This window comes from Chionomys nivalis, chromosome 13 (assembly GCF_950005125.1).
Source record: "Chionomys nivalis chromosome 13, mChiNiv1.1, whole genome shotgun sequence".
Classification (NCBI taxonomy): Eukaryota; Metazoa; Chordata; class Mammalia; order Rodentia; family Cricetidae; genus Chionomys; species Chionomys nivalis.
The window spans coordinates 6,101,650-6,115,747 of record NC_080098.1 but is presented as its reverse complement, the minus strand read 5'-3'; the positions used below and the strand labels follow the sequence as shown (position 1 = coordinate 6,115,747).

Here is a 14,098-nt window from a genome sequence, read left to right as displayed (position 1 = left end):
TTTAATTTATATTACTCACAATCTTATTGACTTCCAATTTTAGTTCTAACTTGCAGAAAATGCCAAAATCATCACTCTCTTAACATCAAGACAAAACCAAAAATCAAACAATTCATGATTTCTTGCACCCATTAGACAACCAAGGTTTCATGTCAAACTACTGCCCCAACATTTGGAAGGGTAAATCCAGAGTTGCAGAACAGAAACTACTAGAGTTACAAACTGGTTGGAACACCTAATAGAATCATGATGAATTAATGGACACATTACAGGGACTACTGTCTGTGAGAGACCTGGACTTTGGTGGGGATTATTTCCAAGTCCACCAAGTTCCTTCAGTAAAGCTTCAACAAAAACATGTCTATGGCTGCTAAGAGGAAAAAAGGTAACCCAGTGCTCTAAGTCCAGCCAGTTCTGCTAATAACGACCAGCTGTCTAAGGAAAAAAAACAAAAAACAAAAAACAAAAAACTTCAGCAGAGTTTATCCAGCCTGGAGAAACTGATCACTACACTCCAAAGCCCTCAGAAGAGGCTCTGGTCTTCCCTGAGGGAAAGGGCAAAACTGAGAGACATGGGAAAGTCACAGCCCAATAGCACACAGTGTAAAACTGAGAATCACAGGATTACAGAATACTATGACACCTACCCACTGTGGGCTTCCTTCAGTGGACCACAGAAGAAGAACTTCAAGAAGCAAGTACCTAAGGAGGGGAGCTGTCAGAAGAGGCTTGGCACAGTGCACACACTTGTGACCCTAGCACTTGGAAGAGGGAAGTAGGAGGAAGTTAAATGTCAGTCTTGTAAGTCTCAGGCCAGTGTAGGCTACACTGGGGGGGGGATACCCCGCCCCCCCAAAAAACAAAGAAACTGAGCCAAACCCACAGATACTTGAATTTCAAGTGTCTAGTATGTACAACTAGAACAAACATTAAACACAGACCAATTTCTGGTCAAATTAGTCTAACACCTCACACTATAGGCCTATTTAATTCAGTTACTATTACTTGATACTTATCTGATACATCTCAACCAAAAATTGCAAGGCATGCTGAAAAGTAACAAAACACAATAACAAAATCAAGTAACACAATCAAACTTGGATACAGTACAGATCCTAGATTTACCAGACAGGGAACTTAAGATATTATTAATATGTTATTATGAAAAAATGGAAAATACACAAAGACAAATGAGTAATATAAACAGATTTTTAAAAATCTTACCAAAGAATCAAAATGCAAACAAGAAGTTAAAAAAATTGTAACATAGATAGAAGATGACTTTGATGGTAAGAACAGCAGACTGAACATGGCTGAGTAGAAGCTCCTTGAAGATAAGCCAATACAAGTTTTCCAAACTGAAAACAGGATAAGAACCAAAACATCTACGCATATGTGTATCATATTCAAGCTACAAAAACCAAAAATGAAAGGAAATCTTGAAAGACAGCAGAGAAAAAAAAATTATAGAGGAACAAAGACAAGAATCACACTTCTGTCCCAGAAACCATGCTTTAAAAAAGAGAGAGAAATTTGAAAGAAAAACAATAAAACAAAAATCCAGATTTCTGTACGTAGAGCAATTATATGTCAACATGAAGCACACTTTAAATTTCACCCTAATTATGTATGTATGTACCCATGTGTAGGTGTGTGTGTGTGTACAGGTGCCCATGGAGGCCAGAGTTGCCATATCCTCTGAAACTGGAGTTACAAATGATGGTGAGCCACCTAATATCCTGGGAACTGAACTCAGACCCTCTGCAAGAACAATATGCATTTTTACCTATTCAACCGACCTCCAGCTATAACCTTTCCTTGAGCCAATAAATTTCAGCCTGAGGGGAGTAAGAGGAGCATAAATGGATACTACCACTCAAATTGTTGCACAGCCTTACAGACATTTCCTACCAAGATCCCAGTTAGTTTATTTGTAGGAATTGGTAAGTTAATTCTAATACTGACACAGAAGTTAAAGGAACCAGAAAATATGCAACTCTCAGAAAAAAACACAAAGGAAGAAGGCTAACACTTCACAATTTTAAAATGCTATAAAATAAGAGCACTCAAGATTATCCCTACTGGTGTAAGGGAGTGTATAAATTACCAGGCAGGTACTAAATGTCCTGAAACAAGGCACTGTGTCTATGGTTAACTGATCTTTCTAGAAGGAGTGCTAAGCCACCTGATGAAGCAGATGTCTTTAAACAAACTGCACTGCAAGGACTAGACAGTCACTTATAAAAGAAAACTGAAGGCCAAACATGGTGATGCACACCTTTAACCCCAGTTCTCAGGAGGCAGAGGCAGGCAGTTTTCCTAGCATGGTCTAAAAAATGAGTTCCAGGACAGCCAGAGGGCTACACAGAGAAACCCTGTTGGGGGTGGAGGTGAGGGGGGTGCTTATTTCACACTTTACTTAAAAAATAACTGAAAACAATTAAAAATCTAAACTATAAAACTGTCAGGAGAAGGCACACAGTAAATCTTCATGACCTCAGACTTGGCGATGGATTCTTGGATACAACAAAAGCACCAGCAATAACAGTTTTCCTGGAGTGCCAGCCTGCCAGGAAATCCAGATTCTGAACATGCAAGCCTGTATGCTTGTGCAACCAAGTGCTTAAAATACACCTCCACCTTGTGTATGTGTGTACTTACGAAGACACACATGCACCACACATGCACCCTGGTGATTCTGTTTCTTCAAGTATACCTAAAATTGTTATGCCAAAGCTCCTAGGCTTGGAACAAAGCATGATTCCCATAAAGAACTATAAACTGGAGTTCATCAAAATGAAACACCGGCTCTGGGAAAGACCCAACCAAAAGGATAAAAAGAAAGCTACACAATGGAATAAAATATTTGCAAGTCATCTATTATTGACAGATGACTAATATTCCAGATTATTAAGAACTCTCAAATTCCCATTTAAATGGGAGGTGTTGAGGGGGCTGGGGCAATAGCTCAGTCAGTAAAGGAAGGAAAAATGATGCAACACAGGACAAGCAGAGTTACAGACCTTCACAAAACAGGGGAAATACAAGCAGAGTTACAGACCTTCACTAAACAGGGGAAATACAAGCAATCTAAATTCTACGGATGGCTCAGCAGGTAAAAATGCTGACTATCAGAGTACCTAATGACAGAAGTTGGACTCCTCTGAGCACATGTAAAAAGCTGGATGCAACCACAGTGGTGGCACACGCTTTTAATCCCAGCATTCGGAAGGTAGGGGCAAGCCAATCTCTTGAGTTCGAGGCCAGCCTGGTCTACAGAGTGAGTTCCAGGACAGTCAGGGCTAGATAGAGAAACCCTGTCCAGAAAAGAAGAAACAAACAAAAAGCTGGATGCTCTAACAATTATCTATTAGTCCAGCACAATCCTATAGCAAAATGGGAGGCAGAGACAAGAAGTTCACAGGCCAGCTAGTCTAGAATACACAGTGCAGTGGCAAACAAGAGGCCATGCCTCAAAAGCAAGGTGGAAGGCAAAGCACCTGAGGTTGTCCTCTGACTTGCATGTGGGTGCCACATACACACATTAAAATTACCACACACACAAACACACACATGTAACATTAGGGCCTGCTGCTTGTTAGGGTTTCTGTCCCGCCGGGTCTCCCAGCCGTTTAGTCCCAGAGAAAATCACACAGAGCAACTATGAAGAAAATACACTTTAACAGAACAAGAAATGTTTGCACTGTACCAGGAGAAAGGCAATTGCCAACACAGATGTACTTATAGATTGATGGTGGGAATAACAGAAATGACAACCACAGTGGCAAGTGTGTTTTACTGAGTATCTGTTAGCAGACAAACACCAAGATACCCCCTCACTAATCCTCAAAACCTGTTACTCACACTCCTGCTCATTCTCCAACAGAAAAGAGGAACGAGCTACATCATCAGCAGGACACAACAGTGGGATCTCCAGGATCAGGAACTGAAGACAGCACCACTTCTACTATGCTCTCACTCCTTGACTGCTCATTTTGGGAACGTCTACTTGCTATATTCAAACAGCTGTGAGGAGGCTTAACTAGCAAAATTGTGAGGAAGATACCATCTCAGCTTGGCTTGTCAAGAAGATCACAGCCTCAAGAGACCTGAAGCTTCCACTGATGTACTGACCCACAAAAATAGAGAAAGGATGTGTTCTCTGTTTTAAGCTGATAAACTCGGTAGTTAATTAAGCAGTAACAGACACCCTTACTATGTGCCTCAACATCCCTGTGACTATTCCTTAACACAATAAGGAGTTTCCCGTCAGGGTTGTGAGCTCTTGCAGAGGACCCAGGGTCTGGTTCCCAGTCCACACGTGTGACTCACAATCACCCTCTCCAGTCCCAGGAAGTCTGCCACCTTTACTTCTGACTCTGCAGGCACCAGGCATGCACACGGTGCAGATCCATGCAGAAAAAACACTCACACATAAAATAAATGAAATCTCCTTAGATTTGGGGTGTAGCACAGTGGTAGTGTTTGCATAGCATGCACAAAGGCTCACCAAGAGCATTACAAAATGAGTAAATTTCCCCCAATTATCACACAGCTGGCAAATGCTAAAATCATATGAAAATGAAAGCCAGCATTACTGACTACTGTGCAATATGCTCCTATTTCTATACCATGGCTTTTTTGTGCATTGTTTGGGGATTTTTTTGCTGTGAATATACGGAAAAGTGATCTAATAAGAGCAGAGTAAAGTATAAGTGATTCAGCGAAAAAAAGGAAATGCAAAAGATTTGAGACCATTGCCATGGAGAGTTAAGAGCCTGCCAAAGAACTCCTCCTAAGACTTTCAAACAGTGCTAAAGCACAAAAGAGATCAGGAGCCATCAACTTCCAGTGCAGGAACTTAAGACTATCATAACCAAAAGAACATAGGATTATTTGTGAGCATAAATATAAAATACAGTCTTAGCTGTGAAACAGTGATTATGACTGGATTGAATAGAAAATATCTTTCCGAAGGCCTCCAGGTTCCATAAAGAACTACACATACAAAAATTTCAGAAATCTCTCTCTGTATATATGTTAACATATACACATATTCTAAAGACAGGGTCTCACTATGTAGCTCTGGCTGGTATGGAGCTTGCTGTATAGACCATCAACTCAGAGATCCGCATACCTCTGCCTGACGAATTAAAGGCGTGCGCCTTCACATTCAGCTCCAGCAAACACACATATTCTATATCAGAGTATCACACTAAAACTCAAGAGTCCATAGAAGACAGTGATCGTGCTACTTCCTGCCTTGACCTCAAACACTGGAAGTTTCTCCATAGAATCTTCCTGTTTCTTACATTCAATCAAAAATGCTATAAACGGTTATAACTTACAGAACTAGACCATACCTAAGAGCAACCTAACTACTAACTAACTTGAACCTGAGTGATTTTATTACAAGGGCTAGGAGAGTAGTTCAACAGCAGAGTACTGACCTATTAAGCCCAAGACCTAGAGTAAAGTTTCCAGCACCAAAAACAAAAAAAACAAAAAGGAAGGAGAGAGACGTTCAAACCAAAATATTATGTTTAAATTTATTTTAAACTGGAAATTTTAAAAAATGTACTTAAAAATCAGAATTTCCGGGGGCTGGAGAAATGGCTCAGAGGTTAAGAGCACTGACTGCTCTTCCAGAGGTCCTGAGTTCAATTCCCAGCAACCACATGGTGGCTCACAGCCATCTGTAGTGAGATCTGGTGCCCTCTTCAGACAGAACACTGTATACATAATAAATAAATCTTTAAAAAAAAATCAGAATTTCCCACATGTGTGAGATTTCAATTTCATACATGAACTTTTAAAATGACTTCATTTGAATAATAAACCAGCATACACAGTCTGAAAAGTCAGTCAGGTAGGGAAAAAAGTAAAAATCAAACCAGGAACACATTTTTTTTTTCTTTTGGTTTTTCGAGACAGGGTTTCACTGTAGTTTTAGAGCCTGGCCTGGAACTAGCTCTTGTAGACCAGGCTGGCCTTGAACTTACAGAGATCCTCTGCCTCTGCTGTAATCAAGGGGAAACACTTAAGGCACAAGCATGACTGGAAGTATTCATGAAATAATGCTTGGTGTTCCAGGGTATCAAGTTTCAATAAGCAGGTTAGTCACAAATATGCCAGTGACATCTTTCCTCACACATGTAGCCATGTATTACACCTGACCACCTGCTAGAAACAAGTCAAAGTGAATACCACCAGAAAGCAGAACATACAACACCACTAAAGGAAAGTTTTCTGCCTAGTGCACATCAGCAGGGAGAAAAACAGCCCCCAAAGACAGAAGAACTAAGAATACCATAGAGGGAGGGGTCCTCTGAGTGTCATGAGCTATTTCACATTTTTTTTCTCTATTTAAATCAGGACAGAATCCATGTTTTCTGAACATATAAACCACAACAGCCAATTCATAACACTGTGGCTTTAATTAAAACGCCACTTTTATTCTCTCTTACCCTCATCTGTTCAGTGGAGCTGCTGCTAAGCTCATCCCCAGACTCGGAATCCTGATGTGTTCTTTCGGAGCCTTCTCCAGCTGAGTCACAAGACTGCTCCTGAGAGAAGTTAGTCTTCTCAACGTCCAAGAACTCTGGCCCGGGAAAGTGACCAAATAAGCGTGTCCTATTCTGGGTGGGAACTTTGGGAGAATGTGAGTCACTGTTAAATTTTCCATTATTATGGGTCAGGTCCAGGCTTAGGTTAAGAGTTTGGCCTGAATTATAACTGGATCCAAAATTCTGGTTGGCATCACGAAGAAGACCTGTTCCTTGAACAGATGATGATGGCTTTCCAAAACTTGAGAGCTCGGGCATTTTGTTCACATTCTCTGTCGATCTCTGGAGATGCATACTCTGTATCGTCTTCACAGAATTATTGGGCAGTCCAGCTGCCTGCTTCACAGGTGGCATCAGGGCTTTGCGGGTGACCTCCTTGACATACTGTGCGGGCACATAGAAAGCTTTGGAATTCTCATCTGGTCTGACTTGCCACCAATCGTCATTGGTCTTCTTCACTAAGATGTACCGCTCCCCTTGCCGAATGACAATCTTCCTGTCCTTTGCTTCATACTCATAATCATATTCCACTTCAATATACACTTGTCCTGCAGCAATCTTCCCACTTCTTTCAGCCATTTTTACTCAGTAAAACTCACTCTCAAGACAGACGGTATGCCACATTATGCCTTGTGCTTTGCTGTGTTAATATAACACTTTAAATGGAGAAAGAGAAGAAAAAAAAATCAACGTAATCTAGATTTGATATTCACAAACATAAACACCATTTACACTTCAAGTCCTATAAAGCAAACATGTCTAATAACACACGTATCATCCTACATTTAAGATATTTTCATTCTAACTCTTCATGTTATTTATGATCCAAGAGGGAATAGTAAACACTGCGATACTGGTATAAATTGTGTCCCACAGATGGTACAGTCAAGTCCTCACCTCAAGACTTAAAAAGCTGATCTTATCTGGAAATAAAGGTCTTTGCAGGGGTAAAGTTAAGACAAGTCATTGTGGTGGTTTGAATGAAAATGGTCCCTCTATAGGCAACAGGGAGTGGCATCATCTGAAAGGATTAGGAAGTGCGGCCTTTTGGATTAGGTGTGGCCTTAATGGAGGAATTGTGTCACTGACTTTTCAGATGCTCAAGCCCGGCCCAACTCCTCAGTCTTCCTGCTGCCTGCCCATCCAGGTGTAGAACTCTCGGTCACTTTTCCAGCACCATGTCTACCTATGTGCCACCATGCTTCCCTCCATGATGATAGTGATAAACCCCTGAATTGTTAGCCTGTCCCAATAAAACGCTTTCCTTTATAAGAGTTGCTGTGACCACAGTGTCTCTTCACAGCAATAAAAACTCTAAGATAGTCATATTTGATTAGAGTGACCCTAAAGTCCCCATATCTGTATCTCTTCATTATATTACTGTATGGTGTGTGTGTCTTCTATATGTATGCTTGTGTTTGAGCACACGTAGATGCAGGTCCATGTGCAGGCTCAAGGTATTTCCCTCTATCACTCTCCAGGGTACCTTGCTAAATAAAGCCAAAGGTTTGGCTAGTCTGGCTGGCCAGCTAGCTCTAAGGATTCTGTCTACACCTCCCATGAGACAGAATTATGGCCAGGCTGCCACACCCATCCAGTACCGCCTATGAGCTAAGGATCTGAACTTTAGTCCTCAGGTTGTATAGCAAGCACTTTACCAGATAAGCCCAATCCTCCAGCTGTGCCCCCTCCCATGTCTTTAAAAAGGAAGAAGACATCCAGAAACAGAGAAGGGAGGGTAGGGAGGAGGTAAGTCAGTTAGAAGTGTGATTGAAGAACATGCATGAAGGCCTGGATTCCACCCAGTACCTGTGGCTCTTCTCAGCACTTCTCAACCTGTCCCTAATCCTAAACCTTCCAGTCCAGGGACTAGGCTTCATTTTCCTTCCTCCAGCTTCTCATTCCTATATAAATCTGCCATTTTGGCCACTGGATCTCTTGGTTCTTTTCTCTTGGTCTGCTTGCCTTCTCTACTCTTCCTCTCTCACTCTCTTGCCCCCCTCTCTCCTCTCATGGCCCAGTTCAGTTTGGACCCTTCCAGATGTCTCTAGCCGAACTCTCTCCCTCATATCTACAATAAAATCCTTCTCCTCAAAAATACCGAGGAGTAGTCATGTCCTCATTTTCTTTCACATCCTAGGCTACACAGCAACTTAATGGTTAGCCAGGATTTATGAAGACCTGTCTCAAGGAGAGAGAGAGAGAGAGAGAGAGAGAGAGAGAGACAGAGACAGAGACAGAGACAGAGACAGAGACAGAGAGAAGCAAAGAAAGCCAAGAGGGAAACAAAAACAGAAGCGTCAAAAGACAAAAGCAGAAACGGGCAGAACATCAAGGATTCCCAGCAACAAGAAGCGATGATGAAGTAAGGCAGGATTTTCTCTAAAGCCCACAGAGGACAAACACACTGCCAACACTAACACTTGATACTTTTGGATAAAGGTTCTCATTGTGTAGCCCAGGCTGGCCTCATCAAGATCTACCTGTCTCAGTCTCCCCGACTGCAGAGATTAGCATCACTGTTAAAAACCACCCGCAGTATCACTGACCCAAAACTGAAAATGTGTGAAACTTTTTGCACACTAACATGGCACAGGTGGGAAATTTCGTGCCTGTTCCCAAGTGATGGTCACAGTTTAACACAGATGCAGGTGTTACTGTACCCTGTGTGTGGGAACAATCATTCTCCTAAGGACTATCATCTCTAAGATAAACAATCATTCTCCTAAGGACTATCATCTCTAAGATAGAGCCAGTAAGCTGAGGTGGTAAGTAAATTAATTATCAACAAAATTTCAGCAACTGCAATTATTGAGTGGGTAAATACAGTAACACCGTTTCAAAAAGATTAAACTTACCTTAGAAGGCTGTAAACATCTGGTGTTTCATTTAAACCTATAAAATTAAATAAAAAATTTTATTATCTCTAACCAAGATTCCTTAAAGGAGGCTAAGCACGTAATGTTGTGTACAATTCTGAAGCTATTTTGACGATAGCAATAAGGAATACAAGGGGCTATATGACTTCTCAGCGCCCACTCCAACAAAGTCACAAAGGATACTGAGGTCACGGTGGCCACAGCCTTCGCTTGCTGCCATCACTGCCTCAACATTCCTTGCCTTTATTCTGACAAACAGCAAATTTTTAATTTTTTTATTTATGATAAGCAAATTTGGTAAAACTGCTAAGCTAATTGTTTCTCCAAGTTCATGGTATTCAGTGTATTTAAAGATAACACATTTTTTTCACCATAGATTACTTAGCTCTTTACAAAAATAGAAACAGACATCATAATGCTTCTTTTCTACCAAGCGTTCTAAACCAAATGATCAAACCTACCAATCAACAGTGGATACCTAAATAAGACACACTGAAGTGCAGACTGTCACCTGTACTGTGTTCTTATCAAAAGTACTTTTCACCTCAAGAAATTGTTACACACAAATCCAGAAGGCAAGACATGACACAACAGAACTAAACTCTTCAAAGAGTCAATGTCATGAAAACTACAAAAAGGGGGAAATATTCCTCAATATTAGACATTTTTATAAGCAAAACTGTTTGGTTAGAAGTCCTGAATTTACCACATTCTAAACCTACTTCCTGTCTCTCCACACCCCTCTCCTGTCACATCTGCACATAACAGGAAAGAGAATTTCCAACCTTTGCACTGTTCGTCTCTGATTTCATGCAGAAGTCACTCTGTGCCTCCACAGTTTTTCACAACTTTGCAGAAGTGCATTATAAGGGCAGCAGAGATGACTCAATAATTAAGAACACCTGCTGCTCTTCCTGAGTTCAGATCCTAGCACCAATATTGGTGGCCGCAGATAGATGGTACTCCAACTCCAAGGGTTCCAATGACCTCTTCTGGCTTCTTCCATGACCACACACACAGATGTTAACACGCACTGACACAGATACTGATAAAGATACAGACACATACACACACAAAAATCATTTTAAAAAAAACAGCTGAAGCCAGGCAGTGGTGGCTCACGCCTTTAATCCCAGCACTCGGGAAGCAGAGGCAGGTGGATTTCTGTGAGTTCGAGGCCAGCCTGGTCTACAAGAGCTAGTTCCAGGACAGGAAACAAAAGCTACGGAGAAACCCTGTCTCGAAAATCCAAAAAAGGGGCTGGAGAGATGGCTCAGAGGTTAAGAGCATTGCCTGCTCTTACAAATATCCTGAGTTCAATTCCCAGCAACCACATGGTAGCTCACAACCATCTGTAAAGGGGTCTGGTGCCCTCTTCTGGCCTGCAGGCATACACACAAACAGAATATTGTATACACAATAAATAAACAAATATTTTTTAAAAAAAAACAGCTGAGCAATGGTAGCACACGCCTTTAACACCAATACCTGGGAGGCAGAGGCAGGCAGATCTCTATGAGCATGGTCTACAGAGTGAGTTCCAGGACAGCCAGAGAAACTCTGTCTGGAAAAAAAACTAAATAAAAAGCCCAGAAAGCTCATATTGAATCATAGTCATGTGTAATACAAAAACTGGAGGCAGACAATAAATACGACGGTGGTCCCTAAGATGTCAATAAAACTGAAAATTGCTATAATGGTATCCTAACATCCTAATGTGACACATTAGTCATGTTTTTGGTAATAATGACATACACACACCTACCATGTTGCAACAGTATAAAAGGTATAATATAAACAATTATATGCAGAGCATAGTACTTGATGATAATAAATGACTGTATAGTTGTGTTTTTATACTGCATTTCATTGATATTTTAGAAATTATCACCTAAGACATAAATTTATGTTTTTTAAGAAGTTCCTGGCCAGGCAGTGGTGGTGCACACCTTTAATCCCAGCACTTGGGAGGCAGAGGCAGGTGGATCTCTGTGAGTTCAAGGTCAGCCTCGAACTACTAGAGCTAGTTTCAGGATAGGCTCCAAAGCTACAGAGTAACCCTGTCTTGAAAACCAAAACAATAAAAAATTAAAAAAAAAAAAGAGAGAGAAGAAGTTCCTGTAACAATAATGCTGGCAGAACATTAAACATCATGTGCTGACATCATCCATTGCATGCAGAAAGCAGTGACAGTCCAGATCTGGTAAACACACTGATGGTCCAACAATGAGGCAATCAGCCAATGCAGATTCTCACAATTCTATTGTTAAATGAAAACATACTGTACTTTATCCTGGGGTGACTTGGGTTTTCTTTTTTTCCAGGGAAATAGAAAATAGAAAGTACCTTTGAAGACACAGACATGAATAAGGAAACATGCAGCTACTTTTCACAAGGTTACTGCAGCTTAGAAACATCAAGACTGGTCAGAAGGTGTTTGACTTCATCTAGTAGAGGTGGTGGCGCTGAAGAACAGCAGTCCATGTTCTCTCTTTACTGCCAGGCCTTACGATAGATTGCACCCACCCTGGTGACTACAAAGACAAGTATGCACGAACAGTGAGAAAGAGAAGGATTATACAAGGAGTCAACTTCACTAATTCAACATCAGACATCCAATCTATAGCTTTAGATAAAGGCACTGAAATGTGAGAAGAAAAGGCAAATTATAATCTATATAGAAAGGTAGTCTCACGAGGGAGGTAAGAGGTAGAGAATAAAACTGGAAAGTTCTAATTGTTAACATCATAAACATCTAAAAAGCTACATAGCAGATTATGCACTACACACAACCCTAGGGGAAAAAATCAAATAAAATGAAAGAAAAGTCTTATTATAAACAATTGAAAGATTAAGATATTCATGGGATAGCTACAAAAATAGGCTTATGTGAAAATCATATACAATTATGTGAATCATTGATTCCATTTTGTTTAAGAACAAGCTATATTAAAATAAAAGCTTACTTCTGATTTGGATTTAGTTCTTCCTCTTCTACTTAGATTAAGACAAAAGCTGTTCACTCTGATAACTTTAGATGGGATTTTGCTTTTTAACTAGAGAACTCTCTCAGCAGAACTTTCCTGAAATGAAATCTATTCTGTATTTATCACCACATGCCTCCATCCGTGTTCATCCCAAACACAAATTGCTAAGCACACAACCACCAGAACATTCAGTTTTTGCATATCTATGGCTTTGAACATCGCCCTTGCTTTTCTTAGCAATTTTTCAAACGTCCACGAGACTTTCAGGCCGCTTGCCAGTCTTCTTCCTTCCTTGCTGCAATCACATCTTCCCTTTTGTCTCAGCTAACACACACCTACTTACATCTTTTGTATGTGTGACAGGAGCGGGGAATTGAGAAGGGGCGTGTGTGCCACGCACCTTACTACTTTTTATTTTTTGTTTTAATTTGAGTTTTGCTTGTTTTGAGACAGGAATCTTACTAAGTAGCTCTGACTGTCTTGAAACTCACTATGTAGACCAGGTTGGCCTCGAACTCATGGAGATCTTCCTTCGTCTGTGTAGGATTAAATATGTGAGCCACCCCACCAGGCTTTATTTTGCTCTGCTTTCTTGGGGTTCTTTTTTCTTTTTTGAGACAGGGTCTCTTACTGGTTTGGAATGCACCACTTAGCCCAGGCTGGCTGATCAGCAAGCCCCAAAGATACACCCCAAGTATACACCGGGTTTCCATCTCCCCAGGGGTGGGATTACAATCACATACCACTATGCCTGGCTTTTTATGTGAGTTTTGTGGACCAAACTCAGGTTTTCCCAACCGAGCCATCTGAGAAGCACTGTCACATCTACCACTGCTCTATTCTCAACTCAAACTCAGAATTTTCTATCATGGTACTTTATCATCTGATAATCTTTTTCCCATCTGTTATTTTTTAAACTGTCTTTCTCATGTAAATTACTAAGAAGCCTACCACAAATTATACAGTTCAGCAAATGTTATCTTCCTCCCCCAGGACATCTGTTCTAACCAACCACATCTTACCAGATACATACAAAATAAAATAAACAAGAAAATAATATATTAAAGAAAAACAAAAACTTAAGTAAATACATCCAAATACATATCTGAAGACTAATTCAGATATGCACATCACATGCAGTAATTCTAATACTCTAGTACTTCGAATAATAAAATGAAAATATGACTCAAATTTGTAAATATTAAGCAATCTAAAATATTACAGCTAAAGCACTAATTCTTGGCACTATGTTCTCCACATAGTTTTTAAAATATATTGCTTAAAATTAGTAAACAAAAATATGCCATAGCCCAGTGGTAGAGCAGTCTCTAACATGCGTGAGGCCTGAAAACAAAAGAAGAATGAAGTAACTGGAGATGGAGAGTTAGCCGAGGAGGGTAGGGATGAGAAATGGAAGATACATGTGATAGAATATATATGCACGTACAAAGCTGTCAAAGAGTAAATCAAAATTTAAAAAAAAAAAAAAAGCAAAATACTGAAGACTGAAGATACAGCTTAATTGGTAGCATGCTTGCTTGCCTAGTATGTACCCCAGAACCACAAGAGGAAAAACATAAGAACAAAAGTTCCTGAACAGGCAGCTAATAAATAAAATAAAATTTAATGAGTACAACAAAAATCCAGAGGTACCAACAGAAGTGAC

General features: G+C 40.3%; 1 protein-coding gene across 4 annotated transcripts in view; it reads right to left on the bottom strand.

The window, feature by feature from the left end:
- The window catches only part of Arhgap12 (Rho GTPase activating protein 12), a 102,294-nt gene that overhangs the window by 72,390 nt on the left and 15,806 nt on the right, over positions 1-14,098 (bottom strand). For 3 of the 4 annotated variants that reach the window (XM_057787410.1, XM_057787412.1, XM_057787413.1), the window contains exons 2-3: positions 9,425-9,461; positions 6,468-7,222 (exon numbers count right to left, since the gene is read on the bottom strand). In XM_057787410.1, the coding sequence (XP_057643393.1) occupies positions 6,468-7,145 (678 nt within the window). In that variant the 5' untranslated portion in view covers positions 7,146-7,222; positions 9,425-9,461. Of the gene's footprint in view, positions 1-6,467; positions 7,223-9,424; positions 9,462-11,791; positions 11,980-14,098 lie in introns of all 4 variants that reach the window. The other variant, XM_057787411.1, reaches the window with a different exon arrangement.